Below are 21,553 nucleotides of genomic sequence, written 5' to 3'. Positions count from 1 at the left end.
ACAACACAATTTCACTTGCTTTCAGGATTTTACTATTTCTTAAATATTTTAAAGTAAATTGGTCAGAAGAAATTTTGATTGAAATGTGCTTTTTGAAAACAAGTTTTTGGTGTCTCAGCTAAGTTTTTTAGTCACATTTCTGATTTAAAAAGTCCTTAAGCTGAAATTGGAACATGTTATTAATCTACTAGAAGGTAATGTATTCAGCAGTTGACATATTTACTCAACACTCACGTTCCATAACATATCTTGGAGTAATTAGATTCAGTGTTTTTTCCAAAAGTTTTTTTTTTTCCAAAACCATCTTTTTCTGAATAACGAAGTATTCTAGCAAGTCCCAAAGTGCAAGGCTTTTGTGAATGCATAAGAAAAATTGGGATAAAAGTTTTCCATCTTAGCACTAGTTAATACATGAACATATATATTTTTTTCTTATTACATGCACTTTTGAACCTCTGGGGCCCAAGCACATACAAAACTTACGCTGCTGGGATCTGTGGGATTTATGTGTGCTGCAGTTTTCTTTCAATAGTTTGTTTACTATTTTGACAGTTTATTGGCTTATTATTCTTTCCTAAAGAGTAGGTCTAGAATTTTTACACCTTAAAAATAAGGTAACAAATTCTTTTTTTTTTTTTATCAATCAGGTGAGATTTTTGAAAATCCAGAACACTTTGGCCATTTATCTATCTGCCTGTATCTATTAGTCTCTAGCAAGAAGAGCAGAGACTGTAGGAATTATGCTAGGCTGAATTGAACATCTTCGCAATCTTTTGCTAGCTCTAAGACTAATTGCCTCAGGCCCTGGTCTTTCTTTTGACACCTCTGATGGCATGACCAATGTGATAATTACTGTGAAGAAAAAGTGTGGCTGTGACATTAGCAGAGTCATTTGGACTGGGAGGAACGTGGATGCACTGTATCTGTATGACAATTAAAAAGAAGTCTAGCCTGCCTGCTTTTTTTCCATGTTGAAGTTCTCAAGCACTCTCCTTTTACATTTATTATCATTTATAGTGTACATGCTTGCAAAAGATTCCCTTTCTGTGTCAGGGAGCAGTGAGGGCTGGTAACTCCCTAAGGCAGGAGAAGCAGGAGCCATGGGTGACCCATGGAGTGCTGTCCTGGGGGTCTGAGACAGGGAGGAAGAACCAAGGTCTGGTAATATGTGAGGAGAGGAGATGAGCTGAGTCCAGCTAGAGCTGGAGACAGGGCTAGAGACAAGGGTGTTCAGAGGTCCCATGTATCTCCACAACACAGGGCTGGAGAAGAGCTGCAATGTCCACATAAGGTGTCTATTCAGGGGATGAACTACCTAAAAGTGTAGGCCTGAGGTTCATCCAAGAGGTGGGACCAGAGCCAGGCCATCTACAACTAAGCTTAGGCTGGACCTGGTGGCTCTGGGTTGAGTTGAAATGGATCAACTGGGGCCATGGGCAGAGGTGTTGGGGAGGTCCCAGGTGAGGCTGGTCAGGGCTGTTAAGACCTATCAGTGTCCCCAAGGCCCTGGTGCTATGTAACTTTGTCAGGCCTCCGTACCCTTATGAGCTCTGGGAGCACGCAGTCCTTTGAGTTTGCTAAAGCTGAAATCTTTACCGCTTCCAGTGAACTTTTTCCCCTGAGAAAGACAGGCCTTGCTAGGTTTTATGATGATAGATGGAAAATGCATTTATCATCTGGTTACTACATTTTTGGCCTTGTTAGAGGCATTCGAGTTGATGAATTATTTCTGCCAAGCTACTTTAACTATTTTATCTCTTAGCTGAGAGCTCCTAGAGGTGGTTCAGTACCGACACAGTCCAGCCATGATGTGTAATAAGAATTGCAGCAAGGTACCTTGGATCCCAGGCCAAGAGGCCCTCTGTTGAGGTGAAATACCATCAGAAGCCTAGATTCAGAGACAAGACTGCCTTGTGCATTTCCAGGGACTTTTTTTTTTTTTTTTTTGAGATAACTGTACAGGTTTGAGTGAAGTATCCTTCAGGACTTTTTATACAGGGAAGATGTTCCAAAGCTATAAAGCAAATACAAAACCTGTTTAGCTAAGGATGCAGTGGATCAGTTGATTAGATCTTCCAGCCATCTATAACTGAAAGGACATGGACACTTCTTTACTGTGAGGGTGACAGAGCACTAGAACAGGTTGCCCAGAGAGTCTGTGGAGTCTCCTCTGTAGATATACAAAACCTGCCCAGATGCCATCCTGTGCAATGTGCTCTAGATGACCCTACTTGGCAGGGGGATTGGACCAGACCATCTTTAGAGGTCCCTTCCAACCTCAGCCATTGTGGTCCTGCTTCTCTCTTGCATCACCTCATCTTTACTCTGCATCCTTCTCACTTCCTCTTGAAGAAAGGGAACCTTAATTTTACATTGGGGTCAATATTGCAGACTCTTGTAAGACTAGCCCCTTAAAAAAAAAAGGGGTGGGGGAGGAGGAGGAAGGAAATCATATAATATTAAATAAATCAGTGTGTTCAAGTATGAATATTGGCATAATTTCAGCCAAACCTTCAGCAGCTTCCCTGAACTCTGGTGCTCTTCTGGCCCGTCTCAGCATGTCTTTGCTGTTAAAGTGAAATGAATTAGCTGTACCAAAGGAGAAGACAGGACAACGCATCAGGGAGGAAGATGAGGAAGGATGGGGAACCACTCTCTTCTGTATCAATGGCTGACTTGGCTGCTTCTGAAAGCTGATTATAAGGAAATCCTGTGTTGCTGTTCACTTTGGTTCACTCCAAATCAGCCACTCCCACCTTCACTTTCATGAAGATTGAGGTCATTAAATCAATGTCAGTCTTTCTGCTAATTGTTTTAATTTACTGAAATTATTATTGTGAGAAGTTGATTCTTCATACAAAGGAATATTTTGATTCCATTCCATAGACGGAAGAGAAAACTAATGCTATATGGAAATGAATACAGCAACATTTGTTGCTTAAAAAATGGAGTTAAAAATAATATGAAAGTAAAATAAATCCTTCTATTCATGTCCAAATGCTAAAGATTCATAGATGAATTTGGGGTCTTCCCTGCTTTGCTAGACATAGTGGCCATTTTACCTTGTCCTCTTGAAATGGCTGCAGATGTGTGCTGACAAATAAACTTGAAACAACTGTCAAATGGAGAGGTTATAAACAACTATTTTCTTGGCCCACGATTTGCAAGAGGTGTGGGAAGGCTACATGAATCTAAATGAAACTGATTTCTTCCCACATTACTTCCTGAAGTCTGCTGGTTCTGTTTGAGTTCTTGGTATTAGGATTCTGTTATCAGACACATAATTGAAAGAGATTGCTCAAGAGTCTACCAATCAGCAATAATATATGCCAAGTACTTCTGTCAGCATAACAACATAAAAGTCTTTCTCTCTAGCTAATTGTCAAGGCTAATTGCCTCATGCGTCACCTCTCTGAAATGTGTACTTATTTACTACGAATTCTTCTTTTCTTAAGACATGAGTTTTTGGATACTTGCTCTAAACATAGGTACAATTAAACTAAAATAAGTTTCCCAATGATAATGGATAATCTCTGCTTCTCAGCACTAAACTCATGCCCCAGAGCTGGGGTCAGGAAGGATTTTTTCTTTTATGTGAGATTAGTGTAGACCATTTCTGTGCTTGTTGACTTGCTTGCCTATTCATTTTTTATCTCCCTTGAAATGTGGAGAGGGGCAGGCTTGCTCGAATCTTCTGGAAATTCTCACCTTAAAAAGCTCCTACTGAAAGTACTACTGCTGTCTTGGGTGTCCTGCCTTTGGTCTTCCGTCAGTGTTCTTTGGCAAATTTCATATTGAAGGTCTGTAGATTATTTTGGTGTGTGAGACTGCCTGGTGGCCTGGGGTGTGCACGGTTAAAGAAGCAGATGAGCTAAACATCTTTATTTTTATTGCCTATGATTGTGAGGTTGTGATGATCCTTACCAGTTCTCATATTTCAACGTGGTCTGAGTGTCCTTAGCACTGAAATTGATTTAGTGGGCAGAAAAAATTGTAAAGCATCATTTTATTGAAGAATGAGCTATGATGGAGTTGCACTAAGAAGACAAACTGCTTTACATCCTTGCACATAGTAAAATCCACCGACTCTGCTAGTCCCAGATTCTGCTAGAACCACCAAGAGTTTGGAGGTACAATGAGGAAAGAATATTCCTGATACATGAACCTCTTCAAGGAGTTCTCTCTCCCTCCCTGCCCCCCCCCCCCCCCCAACAGTACTCCCTAACACAAGGTAAACAATTCACATGGCTGCAGAGGTATTTAGGTGGCTTTCAGGCAATACCTGTTCTGCTCTTGGCGTTTGAGTGGGATGGGAACAAGATGCCAATAGGAAGTAGGTTTATGGAGGCAGTTGTCCACTTGATGTTTTATTAAATTTATTAGTAATTTTATTGTATGTATGCGTGCACAGGCACAAGATTACCAGACTTTGAATAGGCAGCTTACAGTTGGAAAGCCCTTGCTTCTTGGGCATGGACAACCACAAACTTCCACTTTGTCATTGGGGTAGCAATTCTGAAGGAGCCTGTAGAATGGTGAATGCTTAGTATTTCCAACCTGAAATTGAATTACTTGGTTCTCTCCTGGTACCAATCATTCAGGGCATGATTCAGCTTCTCTAAGGCCACAGTCCCAATTTTTAGGCAAACATATAAGCTAGTTAGCTAGGCTCCCTCTTTGCTCAAACTAAAACTGTGTAGAGAGACTCCATCTCTGGAGGTATCTATGCCTCTTCCATGATTACAGGAGGTGTCTACTTGATTAGCTTAGACGGGAGCCTACTTTTCAAATGCTTAGAATCTAAATGAGTGTTTTAAGCTTCCCACACTTTTTAAAGGTAGTTTGCTAACAGTTCGAGGTCTCGGGATGAAAGTTGCCATTTGTGGTACAGAGATTTAGCACAGACCAGGTTAGCAGAAAGTAAAGGGCAGATGGCTGCCAAATGGAATGATATTATGCATTGGGTCTCTCATGCTTAAAATAGTATGACATTTTTGAACTAGTTTCCCTTTTTCTTTTTTTCTTTTTTTTTTTTTAAGAAGATGGAGCTTTATACATTTCACAAAAAAAAGCAATTCTCAATACACTCGCTTTCATGTAATTAAAAAAAACATCAGATTAAAGTAATGAGATAAATGGAAATCTCATAAGCATTAAGGATTTAGACAACAATAGAATTTTAACTATGAAAAATATGCTTGTTGAATCTCTGACTTTAGATTAGAAATAAAATATTAGCCTTAACTGTATGTAACTAAAAGGAAGCTTCTCTTCACTAACATTCCTTAAATATACTGATGCTTAAAGTATTATTGAAACCTAGTTTTTAGCAATAGAATTGGTTAGTTTTGACACAAGTAAATTTGCTGCATACATAATGTTGCTAGGTCTGGCACAGGTCACTCATACCCTGTGCTATGGCCTCCATCTCTGCATTAACTGTATGGGGAACCCAGAGAGACCATGCACTTTAATTCAGCACTTATTGATATGCCTGAAGTAAATAGTGTAGAAACCCCTTCTCCCCCCTTCACTTTCAGGGTAGTATTTGCTGTTTAAATTTTTTCCTGAGTCAAGGCAGCTTTGCTCTGCCTTTCTCCTTTCTCTCAAGAGCTGTAGAAGAACAATCATCTATATTATGATTGTACATGGTATGAAAAGGTGTTTGTGTATGTGCTTGTGTGTTGTGTGGGTGTGTTGTGTGTATGCATCAAACCACCTTTTTGCAGCTTAATTTCCATTTATTCAAGTGTATCTGTATCAACAAGGAGAGAACAACCAGTTCTGCAAATAAAATATAAGCTGTGTTCATTTAACATCAAGGACGGCTTGGTCTGCCCAAAAAAGCTTGTGCCTAGGAACTGTGTGGCTATAAAGGGCAATCAAGTTTTGGACACCTGCAAAGAGCAGTTGGAACTGTTGCTTGTTTTTCTTGCTCATATTGGTATGATTGAAGGGGGAACAACTGACTTGGGAAGGGAATGGTTTGGAGCACATATAGGGTGTAAGGTTGTTATTTTTACCCAGGTGGTTTTTTTTTTTTTTTTTTTTTTTTTAGGTAGTTTAAAGAGAGAATTTGACAACTTGAACATAAGTGTAAAATTCAGCCAGAAGTAACATGTACAATATAGAGAAAATCAGGCATATATACAATGTATATAAAAATAGGGAGAAGTAATGCTCTTGGCTCCTTTAGGAGGGTAACTAGCTAATCCCCTGTTACACGAACAAACAAACAAAAAAACAACCATACTACTGGTGCAATGAATGACTTTATGAAATAAGTTTTGGTTTTTTTTTGAATATGACTGTCCACAGCCCAAAGCAACAGGGACAATGACGACTGCCAAGGAATCAAACATGATGCGGTGATTTGGATGTGTGTGCTAACTGGTCCATGTCTCTCTATGGTCGCTTGACTTTTAAGAGGGATAGTGAGAAGGAGCAAAGTCAAATCAACCAACAAAGTAAATTTATGGTACAAGTACTAAGAGGATCAGAAATCTTTGTGGAAAAGAAAATCTTTCACTATTGCTTTAATTGCAGGATAGTCCCAGGAATGTTGTGAGAAGTCAGCTGTGTACGTGGCAAAATCATGTAGCGTTATTTTTTTTTTGAAACCTGTTTTTGACACTGTTACCACTAGCTTTATTCTGTTGTGTAATGGTATAATTTTTATTGGTTCTGATTTTGGTTGAATTGCTTTCAAGAATGGCTGCTGTAATATGGAGAATCATATTACATTGGAGAATCATACTTCAGTAGTGTGCAAAATGAGACCAAAAAATTAAATTAAAACATAAAGGCAAATTGAAATTGGATCAGCAGCACTGCTTAGGCAAGAGTGGAATTAGGGCATTAGAAATGTTTTGTTGTTGAAATTGTATTTGTTGAAATTCTATTTGTTTAAAAAAATGAATCTCATTTAAAAAGTGGAACTACACCCACAGGCAGGGATGATTTTGGCTTTCAAAGTGCTAGGGACTGTAATTTGGTGTGTGAAGGAAACAGGTCATGCTAGGTGTATTTACAGGGATTTTTCAAAACCTTCATGCTCTCGTTTCCTGCTACAGCCTCTTTCCCAACATCTGATTTAGCATATGTCTAGATTCCACTGCGAAGATGTATTAACAAGCTACAGTATCATACTGTATTTTTCCTGGATACATTGCGAAAGATGGACCTTGCTGTTTCTGGATTGCAGTTAGTTGGATGAGGATCACAACTCACCATGTTACTACTGTCTGCAGGCTATCTGGAGGAAGTGTAAGTCGTTGACAGGGTTCCTACTGCTTAACTTAGGTCTCCTCACTAAGTTCCCTCTTTGAGATCTTAGAGGCCTTGATCCTCTAAGGGGAGAGCTTCTCTGGAGAGCGATTCAGATTTTAGGAGCTCGGAATCACATTTGGGTTTGGCTGCTCACTGCAAGGGAAGCCTCAGGGTTCCTGTCTTAGACACCTCAGCTTGGTGCCTAAAAGTAGATGGTAAAGATTCTTCCGATGTTTCTAAAGAAAACAATGCAGTTCTTCAGTCGCACAGCTGCTTGAAAGAGCTGAGATGAAATCCAAGTTCAAAATAATACTACCACTCTTTTCTTTCCTTTCCTGTACCCAGAATTTATCAGATGCATTTGGATTTTTATCCCACAGTATGATGTCATTTTAAATGACACAAAATGAGTGTGTGATAGGAAATATAAAATAGAATACACCAAAACAATGCTCCAGTACACTGGAGACTGTTCCTTTTGTCAGCCTTTGGTAAGGGAGAAAATGGTGAAGCTTGAAGCAAGCAGAAAAAAATCAGAACAGACGAGCATTAAAAAGTCATATTGCCTTCTGGCTGTCATGCCTAAAAATAACCTAAATGTAGTGGATATTCCTGACAGTGACACCTTCTGATAAAATCATTGTAACATGCAGATGGAGTACTTCTAGGAAACAATAAAATAAAGGAGCTGTCAGGGAAGAATGCAGTCTCTTCATAAACAACTTACTATATGTAACTGCATTGTTGCTTGTGAGAAATACACCAAGAACCTCAGGGGATTTCAGCTTAACTTCTTCTTTGAAGCTCTAAGGTGTTTTCTTGAGGTTCATCAATTCTTGTTGAATCCTGTTCAGTCCTGAAAAGTGCTGAATTCTTCTTTGGGATGTTAAATGTTTTCAAGCAACACTGACAGTAGAGATGAGAGGAGCCCTCTGTAAGACTGCTATCAAAAACACTTGCTTTGAAAATTGGAAACATCGTTTGGAACACCTTATTTCCTGAAATTTTCCTGAATCCGAGGTAGGATTCTGTAGGACCTGCCTGGTGGTTCTGCGGTCCATGCACTGGAACCCATAATCCCAAGGATTTCTCAGTACTGGCAATCCTGAATCTGGGGACCCCTCTGCCTCCACGTAACCAGTCCTCAATTTTGGTTACATAGTCAGAAGGCTTCAGAATTGATATCCTTACCAAAGGGAGTAGTAAGCTGAAGAGCAATCAAGTAGCTAGGAGGAAAAAGGTTCAAAAGCAAAAAGCTTTCATACAGTGTTTATCTGATCTGCGGACATTCCTGCTGAAGGATGCTGCAAATGCTGTGAATGCTGAAGGATTTAAGCTGATTGAACAGAAAATTTCTGACAGCCTATGAACACACAGAAAATACAGCTGGCTCAGAAGATACCTGTGATGGAAGTGGTTGGATTTATTGTGTCACCGTAGGTTGCCTTGTTCTTAACCATTTTTAGTACCTTTATCATTTTCTTAACATCTGTTGTTCTGGCAATAATGGATATATGATGCAGAGCTGGATATTGGATACTGCTAAATGAATCTTTGGTCTGACCCCCTGTGGTTGTATTTGTGTTCTTAATATTCAAATTCAAGTTGTCAATTAATTTAGGGTACCTGAGACATTTCTCAAAAGACAAAAATTCAGAGTTCCTAACTTTGTTTACTTCAGTGACAATCTCTACAAAAGCATGATTGCCTGAGGTATAAATTCATCATTGCTCCGATGAAATTTGATTGCATTGGGAACAGGGTCAACAGGAGCACAGGGATGGAAAACTGGGAGGACAGAGCTCCAGCGCTGCTGGAGTGAGTGGGAGTTTTGCCCTTGACTTCTGTGGGGTAAAGATTTTACTTCGCACTTTCATTTTCTCCTTCTCACAATACAAGAGCCAGGGATGTGCAACTGAAAGAACAAGCCATGACTTTGAGCTGATACATACAAGTTTTTCTATATGCAACTAATTTTCAGAATTTGTTTGGGGAAACATTTGGGTTTAAAGTGCAATTAAAAATCTTTCAGTCTTGCTGAGACAAAGTTGTGTGAACCATGTACCTGCTTTTACTCCAAGGCAGAAATAGACTGCCTGGGGATAGGAAGACAGTGTTTGTGTTTTAGGTGACTAGGTGACTGCTTTTTTTTTTTTTTTTTGAGACTTCCTCTAGCATGTATGTTGGAGAATGGAAGCTTGGACAGATCACTGATTTCATTTGATACGATGTTTGATTAAAACAGACTTCCTGAAAATATACAAACTCTTCTAGACATTGAAAAGTGAAGGGGAAAATATTAAAATAATTGCTGTTTTATGTATTGATGAATTAAATGTTACCATGGATACGTGGTCTGTTTACAGCAATAATAATAAATATTTTCAATTCACACTGTGCTTTTCATCCCAAAGGATCCCCAGGTGGTTTACAAATGACATACATGGATTGCTCTACACGGCACTGAACTGCAGCCGCAAGAACTATCTAACGATTTATATTGGTACTGCCTGGCAGTGCAAGGTAGAAAATGTACTGTACCCCGAACAAATCTGTAGGGATTGTTCAGGAGAGCAGAATGTAAATGGCAAAACTGAAATTTAGCCAAGAGCTTAGCAGCAAAACATGAAGAATCAGGCAGGATCAGGTAGCAAGTTACTGATAAAATTTGGTAATTCTTTGATGAGCCAGATTATATTTTTACTGGAGCAGGGAAGAAAGTATATCCATCTTGAAAAGCTTACATGTTCCTTTTCACCCTGAAGTGAGTACTAAAGTTTTGAAGGGAGAGAACATCACACTGCAAACAGCCAGTTTAGGATACTCTACAGGAATAGGGGATATCAGCTTCTAGCATTATTTTACCAGTTTTCCCTGCTGAGTAGCTGTCTTTGCTCTTCCTTGGGGGAGATGATTGTTTTGAACTTAAAAAAAATATTAATTCAAATAATTGTAATAAATTCATATTAATTGGAACTTGATCAATGTCTGTGATTCTGTGATTCTGTGATGATTCTGTGATTCTCTGCAAGGTAATCCAGGTGTGCACAGCTGCTGAATGTCTGAGTCCTTTTCTCTCTGGTAATCTTTAGAAATTGAGTGATGCTCCAAAGAGGGTGAGAAATGATCAGCGTGGTGATTGCTTTGTGATCAGGGTGTTCTCCTGAGAACAGAAATGCCAATACAACTCTCCTGCATCCTACGTGAGTGCATGGTCCAAACCAGGGAGCAAACAAGGCTGTGGGCTTTTTGTTTTGTTTGACTTTTAATGAAGTCTCTCCTGGAACTAAGAAACTTGACTGAAACTTCATGATCGTCATTGGTATCTTTCCACAATTTTTTGATGAACCAACGCTTTATGGTTTAAAGAAAAATCAGTCATAAAACAACAACAACAACAACAACAACAACAACAACAAAAACAAAACACCACAAAAAAAATTAACAAACAAAACAAACAACCAAACCTGACAGTTCTACTTTTCACCTTTCCTTTAGATAACACTTAACTTTATGCTTTCTAGATACAGTGTAATTCTCTATGCCTTTGCTTTCCTAGGCAGATCATTGGTGCTTATGTAGGTGAGTGACCTATATAACCAGTGACAGAGAAAATGATTCCTTAGAAGCCCTTTATACTCAGGCTGCTTTTATATTGTTCAAGAAAGGCAGCTAAATGACGGAGTCCAATAAGCTGTTTGAAAATTTTTCATTGCAGTGGCTGCCTACAGAGCAGCACCTTTTTAAAACTGCTGAGTTGTGCCTGCCCTTCTGAGGTTACATATAATTGCAGGTGCGAGTGATGGAACCGTTGTGTCTCAGATATTGCTACTTCACACTTCAGTCTTGAAAGGCCAAGAAAATTGGAAGGCCAGGTCCTGCTTTCTGTAAAAAAAAGCACACACTAACAGCTTTTTTCTTAATGAACTTGTCTTGTGTTATTGATAAGCCAAATCATTAAAAAAAAAAAAAAAGTTAACAAAAAAGTCTGTTTGGCTGAGGCTCCTGACTGGGCTAGAATTAAGTGGAATTTAAATCAACTGTACAGGAGCTCAGCAGTGACTCTCATCCATCCTTTGAAGAGAGGGGATTTAGAGTGCAATATTTCTATCTAACTTAAGCTTTTGTCAAACTAAGGTAGGGCTGAGGTTTATACCTTAAACACAGACTAGGCTTGCTGATATTTTGTAAACCTTTTGGTGTGCCTTGGGCAAGCTTTTAGCAGACTCTCTCTGCTATAATTTTGATGGCAGTCTTCCTGAAAATTAGTGATTCCATGTCATTTCAACAATGAGCAGTGCAAAACCTCATGAATTTGCCTGCAATTTACTTCTGTTCTTTGGAACCTGAAAAATGGGAGCACTTCAGTAGCCCTGTTTCTATATCAACACACACTAAAGGTGTATGTGTGTGTGGTGGGGGGGCTCCTGCACAGATTTACGTGAACTGGAATCATTAAGACATTGACAGTGCTTTCTCGGATACCTATTTATAAAAACTTGGCTTGCTGTAAGCCTTCTGGGAAAACTTCATCAGCCTTAACCCTTAGATTTGTCTGTTCATAGGAAGGGGATGACCTGCTTTTCTTTCTCAGTGATGTGCTGCAGTTTTCTGAACATAGCTTTTAACTCAAAAAGATAAAAAAATGCAGAGAGGTTTATAAGCCATGTGATGAACCAGCAGGAGGAGGAGGAAGAGCTTGGAAGACTTCTCTTTGTGTGTACATGTACATTTTACTCAGTTTATCATCATTACTGCTAAATTACTTTTGCTGTTTTCCCACAGTCACTTACGTTTTTACTGATAATCGTTTGTACTCTGTTGCTTGTTGTGTTTCAAGAGACTTGCCGTTAGTATAAGAAGTGGATGATTGATGGTGTACTCTAATCTTAGGTTGATTCATTATATCCTGAATGATTAAAACACATCGCTTCTATCTGAAGGGCTGAAATCTGAGCACAATTTGCAGCAAGCCAGAAGTCCCCCTGAGGAAGGGGAGTCACAGAAGCAGGGACTGAAGCAAGGCAGGGAATACAAGGCGCATCATTGGGTAGATCATAGCAAAAATCTAACCCTTCATCCTTTTTTTTTTTTTTTAATTTTACACAGAACTCCTACGCAGAGATTTGATAGATACAGCTGGCTTATTGACTAGGTAGTTTCTCACTAATTGACTGCTGGTTTGGTACCAGAGCCTCTAACCGGTGGTTAAACTGTGGGCAGGCATGTCGGTGAGATTCCAGTGAGAGTGTCTGGGGGAGGAGAAAGCAGCTGGGTGCATGCCTCTCGGATTGGGCTCCCCGCGCTGGGAGATGTGTGAAGTTGGGTGTTCGTGCTGGCACAGATATTCAAGGGCAGCTCAGAGCGAGTGCGAGCGTGCTGCTTCCAGGGGGGAGAGAGCGGCTGCTGCTGAAAGGACAAGCTGGCAGGATCATGACAGAGCCAAGCAGCAGAAAGGAAGGATTTAAAAAATGCCGGAGTGCTACTTTCAGCATCGATGGCTATAGCTTTACAATTGGTGAGCTGGATTTAAATCCCCTTCTTTCCTTCATTTTCTCTTCTGTTTCTTTCCTCTCTTTCTGCAGCTTCAGGTAAAAGACAGCTGTTGCTCACAGTTGTTTTTTCTCCCTGCATACCTTTAAAATGTATAGATGCCCTAAAACATTTTTTTTTCCCCATTATGCCTTCTATATTTAATTCTTTCTAAGCAACTTGTCTGTGAAACGCAGTCACTGTAAATCCTCTCCCTGGGTTTTGGCAGGAGTTCACTGAGTCGTTTGCAGAACTTCTTGTTTTGGAACCTTATCTCAGGAAAGCCGCTGTTTCAGGACTGCACATTTCCAACCTGCTTGCTGTGTTTCCTTCCGATGAGCCCAGTAACACAACCCTTGGGAGCCTTGGTTTTGTTTCCAATATTTCTTTGTTGTCTTAGCAAGTGTTTCCAAATTCTGGAACCTTTTGTCATTTATTAGGTTGTATAAAAATATATGTAATCATTTTCATTGCCTCTCTCCAATACAAGAAGCGAATTGCTGGGGGAGGGAAAGATGTGAGGAGAGATTAGGAATTTTAGGACTGTTTATTTCTCTTGTAGCTCTTTGAAGAGTTCAATTTATTATGCTCACTGTCTTGGGGAAAAGTGAGGCTTCTCAAAGCAACAAGTGTCTGTTTTTTCCAGGAGTCTTGCTGTGCAGAAGTTAAAATTGGAGAATTTCCTAAGCAGGCTACCCTGCTAAAACTGCCCATCTCACAAGGCTATGCTATATAAAACACAATACTTCCTAAAACACACTTTTATAGCATTTTAATCTTCAAATGAAATCCAATTTAGTATATATGGATAACTTATGTGGAACAAACAATCAATACAAATCCCCCTCAATACCTTTTAGGTGGCAGAGGTTCTACTTCCTTGCAGTTGTGAAATCTGGGAAGTCTTTTCTGATTTGTACTAGTATAACTGGGTCACAGTTTCATCTAATAATGATGAATGCAAGCTTTTTGTTGGTGTGGGAGGTGGCACCTGTTTTATCTAATCCTCTGCTTCACAGAAAACTTATTTTTGCAACCACCAAACTTACTGAAAAAAATGGAGACAGAAATGTATGCTTCACTAAAATATATTTGTGTAGTGATCTGTTAATGTGCATTTAGCATTTTAAAGGTGAAACTGCCAGGTAAATACTACTTCGAGTTTGTTTCTCTGGGAAGGTGGTAGTCCTCCACAGGTTAAGTTGCAGCATGCTGACTTTTGAACTCCTTCTCCTTAATCTCTCCATCTCTCATCATCATTACTAATAGAGATATTTCTTCAATTTGTGTCATTCTGGAGGATAAACATTTCCTTTTTGAGCCTAGCCAGTAGAAAACATTATCTGAAGACTCTGAGCATTTATGACTGCCTAATTATTTTGTTTGTTCATGAACAAACAAGCAGGATTGCTGTATTTGTTACTCTACCGTCTTTATTGCTACTTGTGCTCACAAAACAACTAGACCAAATTTTGGACCAAATGACTGAGGCAATTTCAGGTTTTTTTGCATCTTAGGACAGTTGTTACATAGTAGTCCACGTGCTGTTTTCTTCTATTTGATGCACACAACCAACGTATTGATTGTGAACTGTGTGTTATATAACACTTATTTTTATATCTGGGTAGATGTGCATTGGATTGACTCACATAACCATGAAAACACTGTAAACATGTTATCTAGTATTGCCAGCACAGCGTGGTGGACAGATCTGAGTCGTTCATGTATTAGTTAATCTCTATGTTAAAGAAAATGAATGTATCCGAAAGATCTGACAACAACAATAAAGTGTTGGGGATGGGTATATACTTTCTGGGATCAAATAAGGCTTTTGTGTAAATAGCTAGTTTCAGGTACTGCAAGAAGGTTTTGGAGAGTGTTGAGCTGCTGCATTTGCTATTGAAGTATGTCAGCTGGGAGAAAAGACCGAAACTCTTGAGGAACAGGGTAATATTAGATTGAGATAAATGTGTTTCCACTTGCATGCAAAAGCAGCACTGATTCACCCGTATTCTAATTGCTAAGAAAGGATCACAGCATTTTGAAAAATGATCATTTACAATTAAAGTTAATGAAAATCTTTGTGAAAGACCCAGGCCTGAAATCAGATGTGAGGATGCCAGGGAATGGAAGAAGGTTGGTGCTCCTGGCTGATTGCTTGCAGTTATGACTTTCTGGCTCTGGAGATGGTCAGCATCCATTCACACAGCAGTGCGACTTAGAGCAGCTTCTAGGCAGCTCTAATTTTCCCCTCGCTGATTTAAAGTGCTGGTGGATGGACGTCAGAGCTGTGGGAGTTCAGCACTTCCCAAGTCCTCCACAGATCCCTGCGGAAGTATCTGGCCTCCAATGTTAAAAGGCAAAAGTATGCCAATACCTCGTCACTCTGTACAGAAAGAAAGCTGATTGCAAATCCCTCTCCTCCAGATGCCAACCGCTGTTTTGGCAGAGCCCATGAGGACGGCTGAGGTGTGCTGCTCCGCACGCACTGAGAATTTCTTTTGTGGTTTTGGAGGTTGTGCTTATGGCCTTTTGGCACTGGAAGCGTGATGTAAAGGGACTGTAGTGAAGCTACAGGGAGCCCTTTACTGGGTCCAGAGCTACAGAGTGCACCATTTAGCGAGACTGTTTGTGATGAAGCAGGCAATTTCATTTGCTCTAGAAAGTTTAATACGTCTTTAATCAAGGCTTCAGTATCTTTATTTTCCTTGGTTTCTGTCAGCAGATTTCAGAGTCTGTTTCAGAGCCTAATTATATAAGTTATTGTGTTTGAGCTCTTGTTTAACTTTGGCTAAATTTTCCTGCGCTAAAAGTAAAATAAAAAATAAAAAAATACCAGAACGACAGCTGAGTTTAAAGGAAAAGAAATTAAGAGGAACTCATGCCTGTTTTTTTTTTTTTTTGTCCTGCACTTTGTTTCATCACTCCTGTGTAAATGAAATACTATTAAATCAGAACACCAGTGTTAGTTATTGACTTTGCTGCTGTAATTATCTCTTTAAAGGTGCAAGACAGAGAAACATCCACTGCTTTTAAACCTGGGAAAATGGTAAACACAAACATTAGCAATGTATTTTCTTTCTGCATTTATAACCTTCCTATGACTAAGAGCTAACTTCATTAAAGCTCCCACTCTCTGCTTTTCATATCCAGAAGCACCTGGCAACACTGTTTTAAGTGTCCTGTCCAAATTTATCTAATAAATTTATTTTTATAAGTTAGAATGAATTGAAGTGATGGGGAGGTCTGCTGTAACTCAAGTGTTATTGGAGGAGGGATATGGAACTGAAACACTTAGTTTAGCTCACAGCAGCTGTTTCTAAACCTTGCAGGAAAGTTTCTTTAGGAGGACCCTGTCTCCATTTCATGTGCAAAAGTTCTTCCTCCAATTATTGCTAAAGGTATGAGTCCTGCTTAGTGGCATTTTCAGCCCCTACTTTGAAATATTTTTTAAAAAATATGGTTTTCTTAATGTTTCTAGTTTCTTAGGTTGCAGTTCATGGTTTGAAACCTCTTTCAATATCACCTGTAAGGCTGTCACTGTACAACCTGTGAAGAACACACCGAAGTAGGGTTCTTTGTGGGTTCCTCAAGTTCATATCAGGAATCTGTTGTGGTCAAAGCAAATGTTGCTTGAGAGAGTGTGTGTATTGTCTTGGTATGAGTTGGGGATGGGGAAGATTGGAAGCAAAGTAGATACTGAGCTCAGAATTCTTAGAATAAGAAAATAATACCTTCAGCTCTGTGTCACCTGCTTAATTTTTGAAGAAAATGCTACTGTGGTTATTTTCTCTTGAAAGATTTTATGTTAAGATCTCCATGTTCAAATTAACTTGAATAGAAAGTACTTTAAAAAAATAAAATAAAAAATAAAGATTGTAGAAAGAAACCGGGTAAATAAGAGCAGTTTCACTCTTTGTGTACTGTCTTTTGCCCAGAGAGGTGTGTATTTTAGCAGCTCCTAGTATAGTTAACTGCATTGTTTTTGTGTATTGATTTTCAGCTTTATTGGAGTTGGTTATTCTTCTGAGGGCAACAGCAACTTTGCAAGACACTGAAGAGGCAGGTTTTAGCAGAAGACTCCCCCAGCCCATACATAGGCACGTACAGTGTGTTATTATGGAGATTTACTTTATTTCTGCCCTTAATTTCTTTTTATAAAAAAGTCAGCTTGAATGAAAATATGCTGTAATTGCAAGATGTTGACAGATCTGTCACTGATTCTGTGTGCGTGTCACTCGTAGCATTCCTTCAAAGGAGGTCTGGGAGAAATGGCTGTGGGGTCAGTCCACTCCTGGGGAGGGAGCAAAGGTGCAAAAACAACATCCCTGGCAAAGAAGTGAAAGGGGAATGCATAACAACCACTCCTGTTGGGGATTATAGCTGTTCTTTGTCTTTGTACTTAAACTATGTATAATTGCCTTTGTTATAACATCAGAACTGAAATATTTAAAAACAAAACAACAACAACAAAAAAACACAAATCCCAAACTTCGCTTTTTCCCCTCCCTTTCTCTCTCCTGACCATACTCTGAGAATACCTTCTCAATAAAAGCTGATAAGCAGTAACAATTCTGTGTAAACAGTGGAGCATTTTTTCATCTAGTATCTAGGAACTGAGAAATCCAATTTTATTAATATTAAAAAAGTGAAGCTTGCAATAGGACATGACTTTTTTAGATATGATTTACCAAAGTCTGATGCTGTTATAATAAACTAGTAAGGAAAATACCCCCCCCTTCTCCTACTTCTCAAAATTTTACCTAAAGAAAGCTGCAAGCAAATAGATTGTGAAATAAAGCTAAAAGTGAGATTTTTTTTCCTGCTTTTTTTGGTTACAAAGCTGTGTTTTAGTTTCAAACCACAGTGGTTTTCATCTACTCTGCCCTGAATATTCACCTGAAGGGAAGTTGCATTGCTGGCATGCGTGTTTGTAGGACACCCAGCTGGTCTCTTGTGTGGAGCGGCATTCTTCTGAGCACAGCGATGGGCAACAGGAATTCCTCTTGTTGCTTTTATAAAGGGGTGGAGATGGTGATTTCCATGGCCTCTACAGGGACTTGACATGGCACTGTACCATCAGTGTTTCAGGGTGGACTGCTGTGAGCTAAGTAAGTGATCTCTGAAAAGACTGCAGTGTTGGTTCTTGCATGGCAAGAAGCTTGGCAGTATTTTCATGGAACTTAGCCCATTTGCTTCTGTGGATGAGCTGCCTTACCACTCCTATCTGCTGCTCTCAGCTGTGCTCTGCTGTGTGTGTCTTGGATCCCGAAACACAGCGAGTGTCCGGGGCTTTGAGGGAGAGGCCACTGTGCAGGGCTGCACGCCAGGTTCATAGGCAGCACACACTGGATCAGACTCAGATTGCAGGTCACTGTGGCAGGGTCACATCAAAAGTACTATTTTCTTTCCTCCTCTTGGTTTTATTTGTCTCAGAAGCTGTGAATGGCAAGAACTTAAGTAAGTTTTGACATGAGCGAATGGGCATTGCTGTTACCCATAGCTGAGTTCCACTTAGAGCAAAATAACCTCCAGAGCCCTGGATGAGGCAGAGAGATGTTGATGGATAAAGTCATTAACATCACTGTCAATAAGCATTCCTGCTTCTTGAAAAATCATTCACATGATGTTTTTGGAGGTTGGTGAATTGCGTATGTCTGGGTCTTGGTGCTCAGTCTGTCACTTCTGGATCTACCTTCAGGACTAACATCACCGAAAGGCCTGAGCCAGTCAGTCTGTAGGGAATAAGATGCACTAGTGGGAAATAGCTATGAAAACTAGGCTTGTGGGCCACTGGGACCCCAGTGCAACGTGCAAAGAGGGCAAAAGATGGAAGTATGTGGCTGGAAATGAAGACTGCCATTTCCTTTGCTTCGGATCCCATACCTGCTGTGCCATTTATCCCCCCACTCCTACCTTGTGAGGGAAGAAGTGCAGTCAGTTCTCTAGACAACAAATGATGGTTGTTTTGTACCAGGAGGGACCTCATCCTACCATGGTGTAAAATGTTATTGTTCCCGCTTTTATTTTCTCTCTGGTCTTTGGCCAACTTGTCCTGCTCCCAGTGCCTTCTGGACTGATGCAGTGAGATTAATTACAAATTTCAGGCTCTAGAACAACCAAAGTTGAAAACAAATAAGCAGGCATAAATTCCTCTGTGTGTTTGGAGCTCAGTTTTAGGCAGCCAGCCAGGCCTGTTTCTGAGCAGGCAGGCTTTGATGGGGAGAAGCCTTCCCTCACTTGCAGCCCCAGCCAGCTGCCTCTCCTGTGTCGAAAGCCAGAGGTCTGCATCTTCCTTGTACTGCTGGTGTGAGGACCAGCATCTAGGAGCTCTCAAACCTAATAGCCTTTTAGGATTTGCATCTCTGCTTCAAATCTTCTATTTTAAACCCTTGCGCTGTGCTAACTGCCCCATTCTCCTTTTGTAGTGTAAATGCAAACTCATTTCTCCAAATGCATGAGTGACAAAGCAGAAAGCTCCTGGATGCATCCTGTGCTTATTTGTACAAGTGCAAATCAAATTAAAAGGTAGGATCCTGGCCAGCACCAAATTTGCATCACTCCACTGCAGTTGGGATACCTTCAGTGACTTAAATGAGCAAAGGATGTGTCTCTGGACAGTTTTTGCTAGTAGAAATGTGCGCTGCTGTAGGTTAGAGTAGAGGCTGATGTATACACAAAGGAAGGTAAATCAGGCAGCTTTACCACAGATTGCTTCCAAGGCTTTGTCAAGAATTTGCTGATATTTTTTCCTCCCAAATTCTCCCTGCCCGATGACAGAGGTTGTATCTAGCGATCTTTCTGAAACTTGATTCCCAGTTTTCTGATAGCTACAGGCTCAAAATATTCAGGCCAGGGAGGTTAACCCTCGTGATTACATCAGTAGCTGTGTGCAAAGTTGGAAGCGTGGTGAGGGGAAAGTTGCAGTAATTACTGAACAGATGCACTTAATGAGGTCTCCACTGGCTTCCCAGCTGGCGAGTTGAGCCGTGCACTGGGATGATGCGAGGGCAGTCGCTCGGGTCGTGGTGTGACATCGCATCCTCCCACTTGTTGTCATAGCAGCTGCAATCAGCCCCCTGAAAATTTCCCTCAGGAAGACTGCAAGCATCATCTTTCTCCATTAAATGGCAGCGTGTGGTGCTTAGTCTCTTGCTGCTGCACGATGCTGCCTCTTATTTCTGTTGATGTAGTGCCTTTTTTGGTCCCCTTCTCAGAGTGATGCAGAGCGATGAGACCTATCAAACGGTGTGCTGTTGGGAAAAGGGGCTGGGTAAGCAACTTGCTCAGCCAGTACCACTTAATTCAGTTTTTACTCCAAGTGCCTCTTCTAAAGTTAGTATTTAAATAACCAGCTTATACTCATCTGGGGTGAGAATAAGGAAGGCAGTTTGGATCTGGGCCGTCAGTCCTTTCTCTCTTAGTATTGACAATGAATGCTTATTAGTAGTGAAAGCTTTCCAAAATAAAATTGTACCAGTTTTTTCCTTGCATATGTGGGTAGCTGAAGTCCTTGCAGTTCCTCCAAGTGACATGCTGATTGCTTTTTATGGAATCTTTTTTTTTTCTTTCCATTTCTGGGTCTCATAGTCTTGAACTGTGGTAATGAATCTAGTCCCCCAAAATGGTACCACTGTTTTCCTCTTTTACACATTATCCCTTTCCTTCTTTTATTCTGCGCTTCAAAATACCAGTGTGAATTTATTTTGAATCTTGACCACTGAAAACTAAGCTTTTTTGCCATATTCCCAGCTGGCAGATTAGTATATGAAAAAAACTTCCAGGGATTTTGGAGACAGACTCAAAGTAAAAATTATAAATACACCAACTACACCAACTTTCTTTGAAATTTACAGCAAAATGTCCTTTTTTTTTTTTTTGGTCTATGTGTGTGTGTGATCCCTATAGATAACGATAATGGACCTAAACCTACTAAGCAGATACCCGTAAGAAAACCTAGAAGGAGAATTTCATGCAGGCCATGATTCTGCTGTTGTCTGAGCACATGAAATTGTTCTGAAGTTGCAGGATATTTCTGTGGGCAAACAAGTGGCCTTGCTCTCAGTTGGCTGCTGGCTGAGGACTCTGCTGTGCAGTGAGAAGAGCGTGCTCCATGATTATGTGAGAGCAATGGGTATTTTTGTCAAACACCAAATGGGCAGAATTGCAATCATAACACCCTAGGAAGTGAGTAAAGAATGAAAATAAGTGGAGAAAGAGTGCTATGGAATTTATGGATTCTAACATCAGCTGTACTGCAAAATGCAAAGCATCATCTTAATCTCCTGTTCAAGCTGATATTTTGCAGGGTAGGATGTTTTATATGCTGCTGAACACAATGTGAACAGCAGAATGCTAAGCCCACTTAATTTATATTGATTTCCTCCTCTACTCCTGAAGCTGTGATCATTACCGGACATGTATACTGCTAATAATCACTATTTCCCTTGAAATGTACTCCGAAAATGGGATCTTTGGGGGTTCAGACTTCCTTATTTGCCCTTATTTGGTGGCACAGTACCACATTAGATTGGTCTACAGGAGAGAGATGGTCTTTCTTCCTAACTTGCCAGCCCTTGATTTAAAGACAATCTATGTTCTTTCCGCCTTGAACATTATCATAATTCAGAATTACAGATCTTGCAGGCCAAATTATGCACTGACTCTTATGCAATCCTGATAACTCAAAACATAATTTGGCCTGCAGTCTGTATTTTTTTTTCTTAAAACTGCCGTATGAGCAAATCTAAGA

General features: G+C 40.1%; 1 protein-coding gene across 13 annotated transcripts in view; it reads left to right on the top strand.

The window, feature by feature from the left end:
* PDE1C (phosphodiesterase 1C) overlaps positions 1-21,553 on the top strand; it is a 396,700-nt gene that overhangs the window by 68,945 nt on the left and 306,202 nt on the right. Inside the window, exon 1 of one of the 13 annotated variants that reach the window (XM_080582963.1) lies at positions 11,938-12,787. The exons of 10 other annotated variants lie outside the window; for them this stretch is intronic. In XM_080582963.1, coding sequence (XP_080439089.1) covers positions 12,703-12,787 — 85 coding nt within the window. In that variant the 5' untranslated portion in view covers positions 11,938-12,702. Of the gene's footprint in view, positions 1-11,937; positions 12,788-21,553 lie in introns of those variants that run through there. 2 more of the 13 variants (XM_080582942.1, XM_080582956.1) reach the window with 2 other exon arrangements.

Source organism: Anser brachyrhynchus (assembly GCF_964034855.1).
Source record: "Anser brachyrhynchus genome assembly, chromosome: 2".
NCBI lineage: Eukaryota > Metazoa > Chordata > Aves > Anseriformes > Anatidae > Anser > Anser brachyrhynchus.
The sequence above is the reverse complement of the archived record's forward strand: the minus strand, read 5'-3'. Positions and strand labels throughout refer to the sequence as shown.